Genomic DNA, 14,369 nt, shown 5'->3' on the forward strand with positions numbered 1-14,369 from the left:
ACTACTTCCTTGTTTAATTAACTTGGCAAATCTAAATAACAGCTGTTTGCATTAATAGCAATACTCCAATATCATGATATTTATTCAGTGAAAAATTTATTTTATAGAAAAAGTAATTAAGGTGTGTTCAAGGTCGCAACAACGTTGCTCAGGAAGCAGACTAATATTTCTGTAACAACCTGTTCAGTTTCCCTATTTTTGGGCTGCGCCTTTGCTCTCATAGCAAAGTCTTATTAAGCAGGTTACTGCTGCTTCCAATGAATGAACATTTTCCATTCCGATTCGTATATTCGTATATGTAGCCGGTCATGATAAAAATACTGTAGTTCTTAAGAACAACAAACCTAACTGTGTGTTTAATCAACTGACTTCAGTTGGCGCAGTAGCTAACTTTAGTCAAAGCTGTTACATTTGACCACAGGGTCCTGCATGAAATCCTTTAGCTTTCTGAAATCATACGAAAAGGTCAACGAGCATCAAGCAAGAAATCAGTATGAATTTTGATCACACTGGTAGTCATCGCAATGTCTACCCTTCAGAAGGGTGCAAACATTCAGTAAAAATAAACAGATTTTCTTTGCAGAAAAATACACTTATTTAAACAATTCAACTCAATGTTAAATTTTATAGACATTATAAGATAGCAATGAAGCAGGTAAACAACACTTGTACAATTGAAACATAGAGGCAAAAAAAAAAAAAGACAGGACTTTTGTGAGGAGGAAAGAAACTACTAAGGCTCACACTTCTGGGTTTAGAAAAAAGAAACCATTTGTTTCTACAGCATCTGTCTTGGGAATCCCCCCTGGAGGAGGACGGGGGAGTGGAGGTCGCATTGATGCTTCCTAACACCCCGCCAACGACCCTCCAAAGCCCCCCCACCCATTTTCTTCCTTCACCCTAAGTCCAATTAGGGTGAAGATATGTGTTTTCTGTAAGAGTGTGTGTTCGTGTGTGTGCGGGCGTGCATGTGTGTGTGTTTTCAGGTGGCGGGGTCCTCCAGCCTGTCGTCGGAGCAGACCACCAACACATTTTTTGTCACATGGTCTTCAGACTATTCAAGCTCAGGTCCGAGGAATGAGAGGTCACATCCTCTTTTTTTTTTTTTTTTTTTTTTTTTTTTGCTTTTTCGTGCCATGCATTTAAGACTGAGCGCTGCTAATGAACTAACACTGTTGCAACTAATCCTGAGGTAATTGCACTGCAAAATATATCAAGGAAGCTCCTTTTGCTATAGGAAAAAAAACATGCTGCACAGCTTTATTGCCCTGTGTTTTTTTTTTCTCTTCAAAACAATTAATCCCATTATGTAATCAAACGAGTGGAAATGCTCAAGAGACTGTTCAACTTTTGGATTTGTAAAACAGAAAGCCAATTTAAAGTACCACTTTGATGGCTCGAGTTATCATTTGAGCTTTGTGGGGTGGCCTCTAAATTTTAGTGATACAATAAATAAATAAATATTTTTATATATATCTAATAATATCAGGATTAAAATGAATTACTAGATTCATAAATAAACAGATAATTAAAAATAAATGCAAATATGGAGGTTATCACACATTAGGCTTATTCTGTTGAATGCTAGATGTCCTTCAATTGTGAGCCTCTTTAGGTAGTGAAAGAGAGAAGAGACTGTAGCGAGGGTGAGAAGGCTTCTTAAGGATGTTATTTGCTTGGTGGGTGATATGCCTTAAGGTCCAGCTTCAGTAACTAGGGGTTTAGTAGTTTGAATGACCATCTATCTATCTATCTATCTATCTATCTATCTATGGCATCCAGTGAAATTAATTATTCTTAAAATAAATAAATAAATAAATAAATAAATAAATAAATAAATCCAAAGCTCTCAGGCTATGTGTAGAGAAAGAAATTGTCACCTTTCAAATCATGAATTACAGTTTTTCTCCATAGGTTTGACACATTTCTTGAAACTGAAATTACATTTTCAAAATACCATGGACAAATCCCAAAAGCACCTTACAATTGGAATGGCATTCCCCATTGCTTTCATCAAATTGCCAATGTCTTAGTACATGTCTCAGTTGTCTCACTGGATCTGTGCAAATGGTTGTGTACATTTAGCCTACAGTTAGCACAATGTGCCCACATTTTGTTTTTCAGTCTAATGGTTGTCCTCTCCAAAACATGTCAGCAGGATTTCAGTGTGTAAGTCATAATATGCAAAATCATCTGTTTAATTGTCAAGCTTTAGTCCATCATATCACAGCTGATCAGTATAGCGGATGGTTGAGATGTTCACACCGTTTTTTTTTCCTTGCTGCATTGAAAGGGAAAATAAGACTACCGAATGAACAATTCTGAGCTCTTAAAAAAAAAAAAAAAAAAAAAAAAAAAAAAAAAAAAGAAAAAAAGAAAAAAAAAAAAAAGAAAGGGAAAATATCCGCTGCAACGTGAATGAAAACATTTGGCCAACAGAGAGCAGCGAATGGATGGCCAAGAGAATGAGGACGATGGCCACGAGGGGGAAGGTGACTATAGTGACTGCACAGTAAATTCTGGAGCGTACATTTGACTCTATTTAGAGTAAATGTGACTCTATTTTGAGTGGGACCAAATAAACTCAGTTTAGAGTAATATTTACAACTGGAAGAGAGTAAAATAAAGAATTGACAACAAAAAAAAGTCATTCAAGGGTTGAGGAACCTTCATGTTGGGAGACGGCCGCAGTACCACCTGAGCTATGCCACTTCTACTGTTTGCTTAGCTACAAGATGGTTTTGGTCTTGGAGTTAAGATTCTAGCTGACACGAGCGATATACTAGCACACAGCAGAACTCTGTGTGCATCAAATGTTACTTTTGGCCAAAGTACTAAATGAATGCAGATGAGCCAAAGCAATTGAGAAGGATCTTTGCAGTTGTGACAGTACCAACTCTTTGTTTGGGAATTTAACTTGGAGTGAAGCATATGTGACCAGTTTTAGGATATATATGTTATTTTGCTAATGAACTGCACAAATGTAAGTCTGTTTGGCCAAATGAGCTTGTAGTTTTGAAAATGTTATTTCAGTTTCAAGAGATGTGCCAAACCTATGGAGAAAAACTTGTTACTGTGGCTTGTGTTTTTTGGAAAGTTGAGTCACTGACTACACCCAAGCCTGATTTAGGGGTGCAACGATTTCAGATTTTGGTGTACAACTAGTCTGAGAAAAAAAAACAAAAAAAAACACGGTTTTATGGTTATTCTTATATACAGAAAAAATCACAACATTCTTTGAAAAGTATATTTTTAACAACAATAAATAAACAAAAACTGAAAACACAATTGTAAAAAGTTGCTGCCTTTTAAAACAAATACAGCAGATTAGTCATAGACCATAGTATGCTCTTAAAATAGGGCAACGTATTGTATGTGCCCTCTTTTTCTTTCATCTTAAAAGAAAATCATCTTTTTCTTCACAACCTTTAAATTGGCGATTTGTGCAGTTTACCGCTACACATGTAGGCATTTTGCAGCCAAATGCCGAGATACTTTTCTTGAGAATACCAAGATGGCGGCCCCACGGCTGTGGAAGGGGTGGGTCACGAGAGCTCCCCGCCCGGCCGCGGTCCGGAGCCCCGGGCTCGGGGAGGAGGCTGGCGGTCGGGCAGTTGCGACGGAGTGGCGAGTGGTGTGCCATTGGTTCATGGCAGCTGCGACTCGGGCCGAAAGGCCCCAACGTCGCGCCTCGCCTCCGCCACGCCTCGATTGCCGCCACCTCGGTTTGGCCTCCCATTTTCCCACTCAACCGACACTCAACCTGGTCCAGGCCGCCTCAGAACCCAGATGTCGAGTACGCAACTCTCCCCGTACATTCAAAGCTGAGCCGTGTCATTGTGCGCCTGATAAATGGACCGTGTGGAAACAGAAGAGCTGTTCTGAGTGGAAATAACCAGGGTTGCTGAATGGCTGCGGTGAGATAATCCTGGCGTTTAAAAACCACGGTTAATCGTAAAACTGGTTAATTGCTGCATCCCTAGCCTGATTACCTCCAGACTTTTTCAGTCAATAAATAAATTAAAAATAACCTGTCAGACGACTCAGACGAGTCTGCCGAAAGAGCAACAAAAATCCACAATCCAAATTAATTAAAGAAAATAAAAATAAAGACAACATGGAATAGTGATGATCCCTTCTCACCCTACAAAAATTACCCCAAGACCACAACTACAACTCATCCATGTGGTCACAAAGGAACCCAGATCGCCATCAATTTGCCATCTTGGGTTGAAGCGCACTTAGGTTCTGCAGCAAGACTACAATCCAAAGCACGTACCACCAAATGTCAAAGATTTCTGCTGATGGTAGCCCAACCAGTTACAGTATTGTGCAATTATTGTTTCACACGGGACCAGGGGCCTCATGTGCAAAGGGTGGTGCGTACTGCGTAGGCCTGCGCTCAAAAGCCAAATGTTGGCATTCCATCAGGACTGACAGACTCTCCATCACTGACTGATGCCTGTTTTGCTGATGATGAGAAACTTTCAAAAGATGATGGACTAAGCACTGACAGAAGTGGGTTTTCATCCGTCAGTGTAATCGTCACTAGCTGGGTCAAGTTCCGATGGACCTCTCAGTCTATCACTGACTACGTTTACATGCAGTCAATATTCGGGTTAAAGGTGGGTTCAAGGATCTTTTACGGGTGGATCATCTTAACGATTGTTTCTCGATCCTGTCAATCAATCTGCGTAACGATGTCGTGCATGCTCGTCAAGTGAGTGTTTGTAGCATGTAGCTAGCTTCGTGTAGTGAACTTCGGATTCGGCTATTCATCGTTGTAGCTCCACCGAGCTGACCGCGTACTTTGAAAATAGCTGAGAGCCACAAGAGGACATCCGTATGAAGCGAGGCCGGCTGCAGAGACTGATGAAGATGATGATGATGAAGATGAGCTCGGATGTTAGTGACATTTGAGAGGTGTTTCCCCCAGACGAGCAGGAGCGCAGGTAGGATGGTCTTCCGCATGCGCAGTTTTTTAAACGTGACAAACAGATGTTTGGCTTCCACTTTTCGAGAACATCATTGAATCCGCCTTTAAGGTCAGAATTCCAGTTTCTGAAACAAGAGTAACACATTTACATGTGTGGTGGACAGAGTTACTCCCATTTACATGCTCATTTGTGCTCCACTAGAATATTCCTTTCGACCGCGACACACGGACAACATAATTACGTGAATAACGTTATTTCTGCTTTTAACTTACTATACGTTCAATAAAAGACATTATATTTATGTCACTCACCACACTAAATAAAGTAGTCGGTTTTCTCCTCGCTCCAGAAGTGTGGTTCTTTGCTGCAAGCGTCATGTCTGTTGACACCGGAAGTATTTACCGTGTGTTACACGCCAGAAGCACGGGCTTATATACTTGTATTTACTGTATGTGGATAGGCACAAACTGTGTTGTTTTCACTTTAGAGACACAAAATAACGTGAAAATATAGCGGAGAAATCAATGTATTCAAGGGAGGCACATTTAGCGAGTAATGCCGATGTCAGACTACACGAAAACAGCCCGATTTCAGCCCGACCGACGTGTCGCGGACAAACGGGGCATGTCATAAAGGATTTTGGGTTGTCTTGACGTAGCGTCGCCCGTGTATGTGACACGTTCAACGACTGGTCGCCTGTTGTCCGGGATGGTTCACGACCATTACGACGAAAGTCTAGCATATTAGAATTTTTGGTCGTCTTGACGCATAATGTGACATACCTACGTCGTCGTCCGTTTGGTTCCATAGCATTGACCAATAGCGAGAGGGAATGAAACCTCAATCACACACTGAACAGCACTTTATAGCTCTTTTTATTTATGTATACATTTGTTTATTTATTCATTTATGTATTTATTTATTTATCCCGTGGATATTTCATGGGATGGAGCCAGACAGGTGCATCTCGGGGGGGGGGGGGGGGGGGGGGGGGGGGAGCGCCCCGCTGCAGCGCTGCGGCTGCATGGAGCGCGCACGCATCCGTGCAACCCGTCAGGCAACGACGACGTGAATAGAGGACCAAAATATATTGTGACTGTTGTTCTAATAATTTCAGAAATTTGGGCATATGAGTAGGGATGGGCACATATTTAGTGAGGAACGATCACATTTTCATATAGGCCTCGCCGTCTTGTCACCCGCTCTCACTTGAAGGTTTTTTTTTCCCCCCTCGGAGTGAGTGCGTATACTATCCAATGCACCGTACTAAAACTAAACTAAAGTCAAATATGAATAAATGAAGCAGTAAAAAATACTCAAACAATATAATATTTCAGTGTTTGATAAAATAACAAAACAAGACGTCATCCCGCAAATTAATTAACAAAATCGGTTATATTGCCCCGGCGCATATAGGCCTAAATAAATTAAAATACAGTGTTGGCTACTAAATCATATTTTAAACACTATTGCGGAGGAGGGAGCGCAAGCAGTGCGCTCACATCACACTTGTCCCATGCGTGCGCCATTCACGCAAACACTCCCTGTCCTTGCCTCTTTTTTTTTTTGTCCCACCTCCCCGACAAACAGTGGCCGACGCGTCTCTCTTGGCAAGACAACACGCGATGATCGGCTGGTGTCTTGTCGTGTTCAGACGTGTAGTGTGACTACACGCCCCGTCCATGACACGGAGCGAATTTGTCGGGTAATGTGACAGCGCAACTGTCGTGTAAGACAAAAAAAAATCGCGTAGTCTGACATCGGCATAAGACGAAGTTGCGCATACAAGTCGTGACTACATAGACCAAGATTCCTTGCAAATCATATGAGCGAAGAAGAAAATAAACAATGCCCCGATCGATCAAGGTATTCCAAATGCCTTTATATGCACAAAAATTCGGGTTATGAAACGCGTAACCCAGGGGTATTATTTGGGTTTTTAAAAACCCACATAACACCATATTCCGGTTAGTGTACGTTTACGTGGCCTTTCAAAACCAGAATATTGTCAATATTTGGGTTTTAAAGGTGATGCTTACTCCTCACAAGGGTCGTGGGGGTGCAGGAGCCCATTCCAACCGGCATCGGGCAGTAGGTGGTGTACACCCAGAACTGGTTGCCAGCCAATTGCGGGGAACACAGAGACGAACAACCACTCACACTCACAAGTACACTTAGGGACAATTTAGAGCGCCAATTAACCTGCCATGCATGTCTTTGGAATGTGGGAGGAGACTGGAATACCCGGAGAAGACCCAGACAGCCACGGGGAGAACATGCAAACTCCACCAAGGAAGGCCGAAGCCTGGACTCGATCTTGCGTCCTCAGCACTTGGAGGCGGATGTGCTAACCACCCACTCACCGTGCCACCCACTTTCGTAACATCTCAGAGCAAAACATTCTGGTGTAATTGAGTGCTTGTGTGTTTATAACCTAATCTGTATATGGGACATTTTGAGAATTGTCAGAATGTCAAATGTGGAGAATGTAAGTTGTGTTGTCATAAGTCGTTTTATTGAATAATTGTATTTCACAGGAGAAGAATTACATTGAAGGATCAAATAATGCTATTAACTGAACCTAAATGTGCCTTTAAAATAAAAATTTCATAGAAAATAATAGTAGAAAAATTCAATTAATTGTTATTGATTATTCAAGCGATTCGTTAGTTTTAAAACATTTAATCACAGGACAGCATTAAGTTAAGCCATTTATGTAAGAGCAGTGCTGGACTACTGAAGTACAATTGTAAAATACATTTTACACATCAGGGGAGACCAAATCCCTCTGAACTCATAAAAGAGTGGAGACAACAGGTATTTATAAAATGAGGGCACAGCGTGTGTAGGCAGAAGTCCTTCAGTTGCATTAATTTTCTATTTTTTGCCTGCAACCTGAAACGTTTGAATGAGCTCTCAAGGGACTACCATCAGCCTCAACCTGGCAGTGCTTACCTCTTCAGTTTTCTAGTGCTTTTTCCCACCACCATCAAATCTATGCATGCCAGCATGTGATGCATGACTGCAGGTGTGCCGGTTGGTTAGTAGCCATGGTTCAAATATCATCTTCAAACACATACTTACAAGCTATTGTATAGAGAGTGAATTTTAAATGTGTCAAAAATTACACAAGGTGACAGCATAAAAGAACTATTTGAAACGGACAGAAAGAAACTTATATAAAGTCCATCAGTGCGCAAGTTTAGATACTGTATGTCATACCATGATGCCAAGTGATCTAATACAGTGTATACAACCCCTAGCAAAAAGTATGGAATCACCAGTCTTGGACGAGCACTCACTTACGTTTTATTCTGTAGATCCAACTCAGACAAAAGCATGATACAGTCATAAGGTCATTCCAAAGTGCAACATCTTGCCTTTCAGAAACACTAAAAGAAATGAAGAAAAAACATTAGTGCTGGTCAGTAAATGTTACTTTTATAGAGAAAGTGCAGGGAAATAAATATGGAATCTCTCCATTGTGAGGAAAAAAATATGGAATCATGAAAAACAGACAAAGAAAAAACAATCAAAACACATCACTAGTATTTCATTGCACCACCTGTGGCTTTTATGACAGCTTGCCGTCTCTGAGGCATGGACTTGATGAGTGACAAACAGTATTCTTCATCAATCTGGTGCCAACTCTCTTTGATTGCAGTTGCCAGATCATCTTTGCAGGTCGGAGCCTTGCTGTGGACCATTTTTTTTCCCATTTCCACCACAGGTTTTCAATTGGGTTGAGATCTGGGCTATTTGCAGGCCATGACATTGACTGAATGCGTCTTTCTCCAAGGAATGCTTTCACAGTTTTTGCTCTGTGGCATGATGCATTGTCATCTTGGAAAATGATTTCATCATCCCAAAACATTTTTTCAATTGAAGGGAAAAGAAAGCTGTCCAAAATGTCAATGGAAATTTGTGCATTTATTGAAGATTTAACCCCAATGCCTTTGCCTGACATGCAGCCCCATATTATCAAGTACTGTGGGAATTTGGATGTTTTCTTTAGGCAGTCCTCTTTGTAAATCTCACTGGAACGGCACCAAACAAAAGTTCCAGTGTCATCACCTTGTCCAATGCAGATTCGTGACTCATCACTGACGATAACCTTCATCCAGTCATCCACAGTCCATGATTGCCTCTCCTTAGCCCACTGCAGTCTTGTTCTTTTTTGTTTAAGCGTCAATGATGGTTTCCTTTAAGCTTTTCTGTATGTAAATCCCATTTCCTTGAAGGGATTTTGCACAGTTCTGTCATATACAGTGACTCCAGCTTCCCCCCATTTCTTCTCCATTTGTCTTTTGTTTTGAGGACATATTAGTTGTTTGTCTTCCTTGGTCTACCAGTACGCTTGACTTTATCAACCTTCCCATGCTGTTTGTTCTTGGTCCAGATCTTCGATACAGCTGACTGTGAACAGCCCACATCATTATGTGTAGAGTTACCTTCTTCAAGAAGTTTGATAATCCTGTCTTTGGTCTCAAAAGATATCTCCCTTGTTGGAGCCATGATTCTTGCCAATCCACTTGGTCCAGCAGCCCTCCAAGGTATGATAACTGCACAGTTTTTAACAGCTGACTAACAAGCAGATGTAATTTGAGGCAGGTGCCCAATTAAAGGAACAGTTCGGATTTTTTGACATGAATCTCTATTTCATCCTCACCTCCAGTGTGTGCGATTAGCACTGACTTACCCCTGACAGCGTTCTGTGACACGAGTACTGGTCCGGTGTTGGTCGAGAGGACAGTAGTCCGGCAGGTTTACTTGGGTCACCGAAATAAAGCGTTTATCTTCTAAAAAACAATTAGTGTTCAAAAGAGTGATACATTTGCATCACTCAACTCCTTTCTGAAAAAAAGTCAGACGCCATTACCGCCGGGCACTATTTTTCTGTTTGTTCGTATCACTGCGTGTCGCCCTGTAGACAGCTGATCGACGCGCTGCAGACAGCTTATCCACATGTAAAGACAAACAACTTGTAGATTAGTGCGCGTCTATCAGCTGGATGCGTGATACGAACGAACAAAAAAATAGTGCCTGGCGGTAATGGCGTCTGACTTTTTTCAGAAAGGAGTTTAGTGATGCAAATGTGTCACTCTTTTGAACACTAATTGTTTTTAGAAGATAAACGCTTTATTTCGGTGACCCAAGTCAACTTGCCGGACGACCGTCCTCTCGACCAACACCGGACCAGAACTCGTGTCACAGAACACTGTCAGGGGTAAGTCAGTGATGATCGCACACACTGGAGGTGAGGATGAAATACAGATTCATGTCAAAAAATCCGAACTGTTCCTTTAAGGAAAGGAAATTGACTGGGTGTGTCCTTATTTTCTGCTCAAAATGGAGTGATTCCATATTTCTTTTCTCAGAATGGAGTGATTCCATATTTATTTCACTGCACGTGCTCTATAAAAGCAACATTTACTGACCAGAACAATGTTTTTTCTTCATTTCTTTCAGTGTTTCTGAAAGCTGATGTTGCACTTTGGAAAGACCTTACGACTGTTTCATGCTTTTTATCTGAGTTTGATCTACAGTATAAAACGTCTGAGTGAGTGCTCGTCCAAGACTGTTGATTCCATACTTTTTGCTAGGGGTTGTATATTTACTGTCGTTCAATGGCAGCATGGCAATGGTTCGTATGTTTGCCTCACTAACAAGTGACTGTTCATATCTCAGCTTATTCCCAGGTCAATATTTACATACCCGGCGCAAGTTGTTGTTGGTGTGAAGTGTTAACACAGCCAACTTAATTCCTCGTCAATTAAAGCGTCTCTTCTCATTCCCTTTAAAATTTACGGGTGAGAGGTGCAGTCCTTGACATGTAGGAAGATGAAACTAAATTGCTGGAGTCCATGCAGGAGGTTGAAGTGCACAAAAAACATTTATAAGAAAATGCAAGCAGACCTTCACAGGCAAATGATGTAAAGTATAGGGCTAACGGAAAATTTGCTTTGACTTGGGGAGTTATATGCCTTCAAATAATGAATATTCACACAAATGTTATGTTATGTTGTAAACACATACCCATAGGTAAAATTGGTTTTTGTTTGTTTGTTTGTTTGTTTTTTTAAATTGAAGTCCAAAATTTCCCTAACTTTCAGCATCAAAAGATGTCTTTTATGTTAAACTGTCAGAAAATAAGATCTCGCTGTATCGCAGATTTTTTGTGTGCAATTTTTCTTTTCTTTTTTTCTTTTTTACAGTAATGTACCAATTTTTTAAAATCTATGAAGGTTTTGAACATTGATAATGTTAAAAGAAGACAGTGAAATGTGATCAAATGTAAATGTCTCGATGAGAAAAGTGTATAAACAGTTTGGTGAGGGGTTTTAGAGCCTTAAAACATTGATAATAAATGTCAAACATAAAGCTAACTACTTCGCGGATTTCATTTATTGCGGGTATTTTTTGGAACCTAACCCCAGTGGAAAACGAGGGAACAGTATAAATAAAGATGACTTGACTTGACACTGACACACAAACCGCACACCAATTTCTTTCTTTCTTTTTCTTCTCTTTTCTTTCTTTCTTTCTTTCTTTCTTTCTTTCTTTCTTTTTATTTATTATTATTATTATTATTATTATTTATTTTATTTTATTTTTTCATTTTTTTTTATTTTATTTTATTTTTTTTTAAGAGAAAGATTCGGTGACGCGCTTAAACAGTGCCGCTCGCTAGGGTTTCAACTCAACCACTGTCATCCGCTTAGACAGTCATATGACCAGCCCTCCGCAATCATCTGTGTTGTGCAGCACCAGTTAGCTAAAACTCACCGGTATCTTTCTCAATTTGCCGTAAATTTATCCGGCAATGGCAACATTGGTGGCAAACAGGGCGATGGACAACGGCTTGGCAGCAGCAGCGAGGACGCACACTCAAGCTGTGACCAGAAATTACATCTCTCAACCAAGGCTAAGTACGTACAGTGACTATTTCAAGCTGCTACTTAGCTGCTATTGTAGCTATAGGCTAACACAGATGTCATGTTACATTTGCCAGATACATGTATACAGTAGAGGGTGAAAATGATCATCTCTCCCGATTTTGCTCCAGTATTGACGTAAAGGATAGCCTGTAACAAGGTTTATGCGTTGAAACAAAAAACAATATAGCCTATTGCTGCTCTGTCATATGTGTAATTTGAAATTGTGATTAAATGAATTAAAAAAAGACAGCTATTAGGTTGACGGCAACAAAACGTAAACTTACATAATGCATTACTGTTTTGGGTACATTTGCTTCGTGCCTGTATTTGTTTTTGACAAAATTGGGAATCGTGCCATTCATATCCAGTAGTATATCGGCTAAGCTACATTGCAACAAGCTATTGTTCAAGGTGGCTAACGTATTTTGGCAAGCGTCAAGCGGCTACACACACGTCACTGTTGAAATTTGAGAATGAAGTGTTAATATTTTCATTTGATGTCGGGATTAATGTGCTACATTCTTTGGCCTCCGAGTGTTAAGCTTCTGTCATGGCTGTCAGTATCCGGTGTTGCGGTTTAAGCCATCGTCGAGAAGACCCTTTTTTTTTTTTTTTTTTTTTTTTTTTTTAATAATTTTGATGAGGGTGTTACATTGCTGTTTGTGAGGTACCTTTCCTATAAAAATATTTTAACGGTAGTTTGGTGAAGATTGAATGATGACGATGATTTGTCATGTGACACGATCACGAGCGTCCAGAGCACAAGGTCACGTGACTGACAGTATTAATCATTGCGGTAGCTGCTACAGTACTAATGCAAAGCTCATTACATACTTACGGTACTCCTTAATGTGCACTATTTGGTGTGCATTGTTATTAACAAAAAATAAATAAACAGAAAATTGACAAAACTGTCAATCTGTTGGACAATAGGGCCTGGCTCAGCTCTTGCTGTATTGTATCCAGAATGTGTTTTATGAGGGCAGGTGACTTGATGAAGTCAACCCTAATTTCTGATTAATAGCGTGTGAGTCAGCCAACACACCTATCACAATTTAAATGGCCCCTGAATATCCCCAAATGCATTTCAGATGTTCTTAGTAGGCCTCCTTTTTTTTCTTTTTTTTCTTTTATTTTATTTTTTTTTTGTCTTTTCTGTTGCGTTTATTCTTACAGCGTGAGGCATAAACTATATTCTGCAGAGTATCCACGTATATTAGTGAAGAGATGGGTACACAAGATATTCCTATGTATTAAATATAACAGTAAAGACAAAAGTGTCAGTACTGTATGTATCACAATTATAGCAAGACCAACCCCAACCGGGTTTCACACACCAGCTCTGTTTCCACTTCCTGTTTACAACGTGTGGGCCGCGTCCCGTTACTTGTACTTCCGCCCTTGTGCCCCTCGGTTGCACATTCCTGTCGACGGGTGTGAGTGTGTAGTGGGTCTGTCTCAGTTGTCCGAAGCATTTCATAGAGCTGAAACGCCATGGGTGGGAGCACGTGGTTGGGGGGCGCAGGAGTGGGGGTGCGAGTGTTGGAACTTGGCCAGCATTAGCCGCAAACGGCGCTGACGTGAAACCCGGAAGTTGGGAGTCCATGGCATCTACCCCATTGGCAAGAGATCCACTTACCCGATCAGCCCTATTGCCCAGGGTCCGGACATGAAAAATACCCAACCGCAATAATTTCATTTTCCGCCTTTTTGTTCAACTGTAAACAATTAATTGACAAAAACTTCCTTTTCTTAAGTAATTCAACTTATTTTTAGTCTACCATTCAAATATTTTTCATTAATTTATTTTTTGTGCAACTATTCAATTGTTAAATCGTTCAGAAGGGTCCCCATGACTAGTGTTGTCACCATACCAAAATTTTGACTTCGATACTATACCTGCATAACATACCTCGATACCGGTACTGAAACGGTACTTCGACAAGAATCTAAAACATCAGCAAAAGTAGCAATATTAAAACTGACAAAAGAATAGGGCTGGGCGATATGACCTAAAATCAATATCCCGATAAATTGGGCAGTTTTACCTCGGTAACGATGAATGCATGATAAATTGCTTCTTCTGTTTCTCTGCAAAAAAACATTTGCTCTTGTTACAAAATGTTTCTAAAACTGAAAATCAAAAACAACACGCGTGTTTTTCACGTCTTTATTGAAAACATGCGTAGGCAGTAATGTCGTGTGTCTTCCACTCTGCGTGCGCGCTCCCGCGGCATGGGGTGGGATACATTTTATTTGTGTGCTTTTTTTACGATGGTAAGTACTTTTTGGCACAATACCTGTTTAGCAAGGTGTAAGAAAAAAATGTTCCATATGATACTAGTGCATCATGCTTCTCAATGAGGAGTGGACGGCCAGCGAGGGCTTCCGTGTTAAGTGCATGAAGCCATCCTCCTGCGCCCTCTCGCAACCACGGCGAAAGAGGCGTTTTCAACATATCGGATTCGGTAGACAGACAGGCACGCATGTATGC

The 14,369-nt window shown here is 40.6% G+C and overlaps 1 protein-coding gene and 1 long non-coding RNA gene across 2 annotated transcripts in view; both read left to right on the plus strand.

Annotated features, from left to right (window-relative positions):
* Positions 1-14,369, plus strand: part of LOC144001471 (uncharacterized) — a 185,964-nt gene that overhangs the window by 62,012 nt on the left and 109,583 nt on the right. The window lies entirely within an intron of this gene.
* Positions 11,621-14,369, plus strand: part of atp6v1ba (ATPase, H+ transporting, lysosomal, V1 subunit B, member a) — a 45,343-nt gene continuing 42,594 nt past the window's right edge. The window contains exon 1 of the mRNA XM_077495684.1: positions 11,621-11,866. Coding sequence (XP_077351810.1) covers positions 11,761-11,866 — 106 coding nt within the window. The 5' untranslated portion in view covers positions 11,621-11,760. The remainder of the gene's footprint in view (positions 11,867-14,369) is intronic.

This window comes from Festucalex cinctus, chromosome 14 (genome assembly GCF_051991245.1).
Source record: "Festucalex cinctus isolate MCC-2025b chromosome 14, RoL_Fcin_1.0, whole genome shotgun sequence".
In the NCBI taxonomy this organism is placed as follows: domain Eukaryota; kingdom Metazoa; phylum Chordata; class Actinopteri; order Syngnathiformes; family Syngnathidae; genus Festucalex; species Festucalex cinctus.